This window comes from Quercus robur, chromosome 5 (genome assembly GCF_932294415.1).
Source record: "Quercus robur chromosome 5, dhQueRobu3.1, whole genome shotgun sequence".
Lineage (NCBI taxonomy): Eukaryota > Viridiplantae > Streptophyta > Magnoliopsida > Fagales > Fagaceae > Quercus > Quercus robur.
Window position 1 is genome coordinate 70,299,793 of NC_065538.1, and position 5,753 is coordinate 70,305,545.

Consider the following 5,753-nt stretch of genomic DNA (forward strand, 5'->3'; position numbering starts at 1 on the left):
CCTTTCGGGTAAGTGGTTTAATAGCAACTTGAACCGTACCAATATGCAAATAACTGAATTTTTTAGCAGCAAGAAATTCATTAATATTTCTTTTAGTGAACAAACAACATTTTTCATGAACTTTTGAAATAGATAAAAAATTTTCAACAGTTCTGGCTTTGTAAGCAGAATGAAAAGCACGTTCAACAAAACAGTTTTAGTATCAACTTTAGGAACATTCCAATTACGAAAATCAGGGATCAACTCATTATCATCAATAGTGTGATCTTCTTCATTTACAATATCAGGAGGACAACTAGTCCTGGAGCTGATAGAGGAGTTGGATCTCCACAACCTATCCATACTATCCTAAATTCAACACTCAGTTATTATGTTTTTCTCACAATCGTTGCATTTCGTAACACATACCCTAACCAACCTTATACCTCTCATGTCCTACACACCCTCAACTAAAATAAACAATGTCAACTACAATGCCCTACTTATTTTTATCAAAGTACCAACTTTTGACATAAACTCCAGACTATCCAAATTTGTAAATATGGGTAATTGATTTTTCAAGCAAACTATCTATTGGTAAAAAGCCGGTGCACATCAAGAATGTGATTGTGACTGAACAAAATCCTCTAGTTTTTCCCACACATCCAACGCTGCAGTTCTATATTGGTGTTGCTTATTCTTGCTAATCTGCACATTTGCAATATACCTTCACATCAAAAACAAAATTTTGAGTAAAAAACAAAAACACTTTATTTTACATATTGAGTGACATTTAGACCAATGTGGAATATGGGTTGATGTGTACTAGTTAAATAATTGGTACCCAATTTTCTAGTCGGAATTAACTTGATTTAGAGCTGATTTAACATCTTATCCAAGATTCACATTATCAAAAGAAAAGGAAAATGCAGCACTATTCCCATTTGACATTTAGCTTCATGGACTTCACAGGGCACAAAGAAGTTATGCAAAGGATGACAAATAAATAACAAGGAAGAAGCATGTGAAGATGACTTGGGGACGAAATGCACTAGCAGAAAGAAGAAAAACTGGCCCATAATGAACCACAAATTACTCATTGAATTGAACTTACAGCTCTCCTCTTTCCGAGACCAAGACTGAGCTAGCCCTTTACCTATCAACAATTCTTTCAGCCTGTGTTATTTGTGCGTTAAACCTATAATTAGATTCGAGGAAAAACAATACCAATAAGTTGAAGTTTAATCTAACCATCAGAATTGTTATATTTATTTTCTCTCCTTACATAACCACACACGATTGAAGGGGAATATGATACAAGGTCGTAGACTTAAATGTTAAAATAATCTTGTTTTCAATTCAGATCCCCAACTTAAATGTTGCAAACTCAGGAAAATATAGTGAAGTAGAACATAGTTGAGCATATTTTGAAAACTAATTTATAAAGCAATTTTTTTTTTCTATTACTCTGTTTTAATGGTTGCAAACTAATTTATAACCATCTGATGTGCATCTGATAAAGATATGGCTACTAGTTTTAAGTTTCTATGCTCCCCCTAACCCTCTCTCTCTCTCAATTGTATTACAGCCAAACAAAAGGGCATCAAACAGCTGTCTAACAGGCATTTCATGTTACAATTTCCAAGAATGAGCATGCATAAACATATCAAGAGCATCTTTCCCTTCATAGCAAGTACACCCCTAGTGAATTTGAGTCATACAACTAATGTTTTGCTTCACCATCTACTCATTACCTTAATGCTAGGACTTAGACACGAACGGAGGCCAAAAATAGCTATGCAGGTCTCTAATCTTTATACTCAGATGTGCAAGTTTTAAAGACTTGTAAAATGTGTCCAAAGCTGCCATAAATATTAATGGAAACATGTGAAAAATATACATTTGCAGAAAAAGCATGCGATTTGTACTTAAGATTTGAACAAATGGGTCCCCGTCCAATCAATCTAAACATTGTCAAACGATGACATAATCCCAACAAACATTTGAATTAAAAATTCAGACCAGAATAACACACACAAACATTAAAATTAGATAAAAACAACAAAAGGGTATGAACAAATTTGGGCAAAGAAACAACCTTGACAGAAATCTTCCTGTCACTTTGTGGGCGCTTGAACTGCTTCACACGCTTCTTAACAATCTTCTTTGTCAGCAAAGGAACAGCCATTGTTTCTATAACATCAAGAACAAAAAACCCATATAAGGTTTATAAATATATCATCAAAATAGTTACAGAGAAATTTAAAATGTTAGAGGAAGATATAGAGACTCACAGGTTTGTGAACCATAATTAAAACAAAAACCCATTAACCAAAGCAAACCCAGAAACCTAAGAACCAACTAAAAACAGAGCAATGTGAACAAAAATTAACACACACAAACCACAACCCTCCAAGCCCAGAATCAGTAAAACAAACAAAAACCCACTAACCAAAACAAACCCAAGAACCCAAAAGAATTGAAAAAGAAAGCAAACCTTGGTTGAGCAATTTCTGAGATAGAACAACGAAGAGTCGGCTGTGATGTTTTGTGAGATTGACACTTGGGAGGTAGCTGAGGGAGGCGGAGAGAGAGACCGTTCAACAAAAAAAAATCGGGTTCAGACTATATGTATGACCCGATACCGACCCAAACCCAAAAATAAGACCCGAAATCCGACCCGAATATTTTCAGACCCGCCCAAAACTGGTCGGATCGGTCGGGTTTTCGGGTGGGCCTGGTTCATTGCTCAATCCTACCTACACCTTAGTTAAATAGTGCTTATCTTGTAATTTTTTTTGGCTCTTTGGGCTGTGATTTTAGCCCAGACTGTTTCTATTCAATTATTTTGGAAGAGCTCAGTGCGGTGTTGTAGTTTTGTCTTCCTCTTTAATAAAGTTTTCTGTTCATAAAAAAAAAAAAAAAAAAAACGTGTATGATCCAAATTGCACCTGACCAAATGAACCATGAACAATGACCAAACTAATGATGTTTCCTTAATAATGCAGGAAGGTTGGAGGAACGTGCGGTGGGTCAATCAGGGCCAGCGCATGCAAATGATAATTGAAGAGTCAGCAGTCACAGATAATGGTAAAAACCACACTATGCAAATAAAATGACGATAAGGGGTCTTGAATCTAGACTTTATGGGAGACCATAATGGGTCTGTCTGGATTGAGCTTATTTTTGCTGAAACTGAAAACTGAAACTGAAAACACTGTAGCAAAATAATTTTTAAATGTGTGAATAGTACTGTGAGACCCATTTTTAATGAAAAAGTTACTGAAAAGTGGAATTTGTGGGTCCGTAAACAGTGCACAAATACACTGTTCACTGTACAAAAGTCAACAAATGCGGACTGAACAAAAAAAAAAAAAAAAAAACAGCAGAACAAAAACGCCGACACCAAGAAACTTTGAATCCAAACGGGCACAATATTCAATTTTAAAAACCCCACGTTTCTACATCCCATTGGGCTACACGTAAGACATGTGACGTTTTCGATTGGGTCAAGACGTACAACATATGACGTTTTAAGTCTTTTTCTTAAGGTTTTAAGTCAAAAAAGAAGTCTTCTTAAGTTGTGGTTTGGCATGATAAATGTGTTCACTAACTCTCGAGGCCTCAATCAAGCGGTGCTAGTCACCTTCAGTACTTTTGGCTGAGTTTGAGATCTGAATCTAGAGCTATAGAGCCATGGCAGAGGAAAAGGTTCGTCAATTTTATAATGTTAGATTAAATAAATAAATTCATCATTTTTTAATATCTTAAATTTTTAGACAAATTATTAATATAATATAGTATCAAAACAACGGATCATGAATTTCATCTGTCCACGTTACATTTCATTTAAAATTTTTACGTTTTGGGTTTGTGTCCCCCTCATCAATTGCAGCTAAATGGAGAGTGCTAAATTAAATAAATAAATTCGCACTTCATTCACACACACACAATCATTAATTTTTCATGTCGGAACTTGATACTGTCGTTTGTTCTGATTCTTCTGCCGACAAAAATCTCCAAGTTTCTCTTTTGGCTCATAATTGTTCTTGGGCTTTTTCTATTTTTTTTTTTTTTTTTTTTGCTTAAATATGGATGACATGTCACAATTTCTCTACTATTATAGAAAACAACAATTATGTGGATCAAGGTCGACCTTCAATGCCATCGCTGCCGCAAGAAGATCAAGAGAGTGCTCTGTAAAATCCCTCGTGAGTCCCTCTTTTCTTAAGTAAACTATAGTTATCTAATATACATATGTTGTTATGTGGCTAAAAAAGAAAACTTAGTTATTATACATATACGTGTTGTGAACAATAGAAATACAAGACCAGTTGTACGACGAGAAGGGAAACAACGTGATAATAAAAGTGGTATGTTGCTCTCCTGAAAAGGTAAAGCAAAAGATAATTTGCAAGGGTGGTGATACCGTTAAGAGCATCGAGATCAAGGAGCCTGAGAAGAAGACCGAGCCACCACCAAAGAAGGAGAACCTACAAGGAAAACCTGCTGAGCCTGAGAAGAAGCCACCAGAAACAGAGAAGAAGACACCACAAAAGAAAGACCCTGAACCGGTTTGTGTTCCTGTACGGCCGACTTGTTGTACGGAGTGCCATGAGGGTCATGGTGTGGGGCCATGCCTTTATGGTCCTGGTACTAGGCCATGGCCACCATTAACACCAAAGCCTCGTCCTGCACCGGTTCCTTTACTTGTGCCGGTTTACCCGCGTGTGTTTCGGACGTGTTGTACGGAATGCAGTGAGGGTCGTGATGGGGGGCCATGCCATTATGGTCAGGGTAGGCCACCCCCATGTTATGATGGCTACTACTATGGAAGGCCCATTTATGATAGTTATGGTGGCGGGTATAGATGTGAAGAAACTTCCTATGGATGCACCATCATGTAATTATTGGAATTTGCATGCAGGCATGATGATAATGGTGATCATGTTCAAGTTGCCTACTTGCAAGAAAAAAAAAAATGTTCTAGTTGCCTTTGTTATCACATGGTCCGGCCGGTTTTTTTTTTTTTTCTTTTTTTTTTCTTCTTTTAATGGTCTGGCTGGGTTAAAATAAGAAGATTAATCAGGATATGTATATGGGTTGTTTAATAAATGTGGTTGGGGACAAAGGGTTGTTCATTTTAGTGTTACTTTACTTGAGTTGTAATTATTTTTTTGAAATATTAAAAAACTTCTATCAATCATTCCCTCTGCAATGTGTAGTGCCTACTTTTGATTTCCCGTGTTAATTAATTGTAACGAGTTCTTCCTGTTAAGGGTCATAGATGATTGCTGTAGGGCCCTAGGCATTAGGCCGCCTAGGGCCCCCTACGGCAAAAAATGTTTTTAAAAAAAAATATCATTTACAGATATATATATATATATATATATATATTTACACACGGAGATATAAAAAAAAAATATTAATACTTTTAAATTTTTCCTTCACTCTTTAGAATACTCAAAAAATTAACTAATGCCAAAAATAATACAAATTTAAATATATAGAACTTACAAATAAATTTGTCATAAATTACAAGAAGTTGAGAGGGGGATAAGGACTGGGGTTCAAGTCTTCAGGAGAAAATTTCACACACACATACAGTTAAATTAAATTATAGTAGAATTTCTATTTTGTATAAAAAAAATTCAAAATAAGAAAATATTAGAAATACTATAAATTTTACGATATAAAATTTACAAATTGATGTAATAATAAATATAATTGGTGGACTTCAACAACCTAAAAAATGCATATTTAAATTACTTTTT

At 35.3% G+C, this 5,753-nt stretch overlaps 1 protein-coding gene and 1 long non-coding RNA gene across 3 annotated transcripts; one reads left to right on the forward strand and one right to left on the reverse strand.

Annotated features, from left to right (window-relative positions):
• Nucleotides 1-223: 223 nt before the first annotated feature.
• Nucleotides 224-2,823, reverse strand: LOC126726897 (uncharacterized). Of its 2 annotated transcripts, none has more exons than XR_007656091.1 (3): nt 2,477-2,823; nt 2,078-2,172; nt 224-706 (listed from the first exon to the last, which is right to left on the reverse strand). It is a non-coding gene; the product is annotated as an uncharacterized LOC126726897 (long non-coding RNA). The 2 variants fall into 2 exon arrangements; XR_007656090.1 differs by having other exon boundaries at nt 224-687; nt 2,477-2,816.
• Nucleotides 2,824-3,535: 712 nt separating this feature from the next.
• On the forward strand, nt 3,536-5,197 carry LOC126726896 (protein PYRICULARIA ORYZAE RESISTANCE 21-like). The gene is made up of 3 exons (XM_050432309.1): nt 3,536-3,690; nt 4,106-4,190; nt 4,300-5,197. The coding sequence occupies exons 1-3, from the start codon at nt 3,676-3,678 to the stop codon at nt 4,884-4,886; spliced, it is 687 nt and encodes a 228-aa protein (XP_050288266.1). The 5' UTR covers nt 3,536-3,675; the 3' UTR covers nt 4,887-5,197.
• Nucleotides 5,198-5,753: the final 556 nt, after the last annotated feature.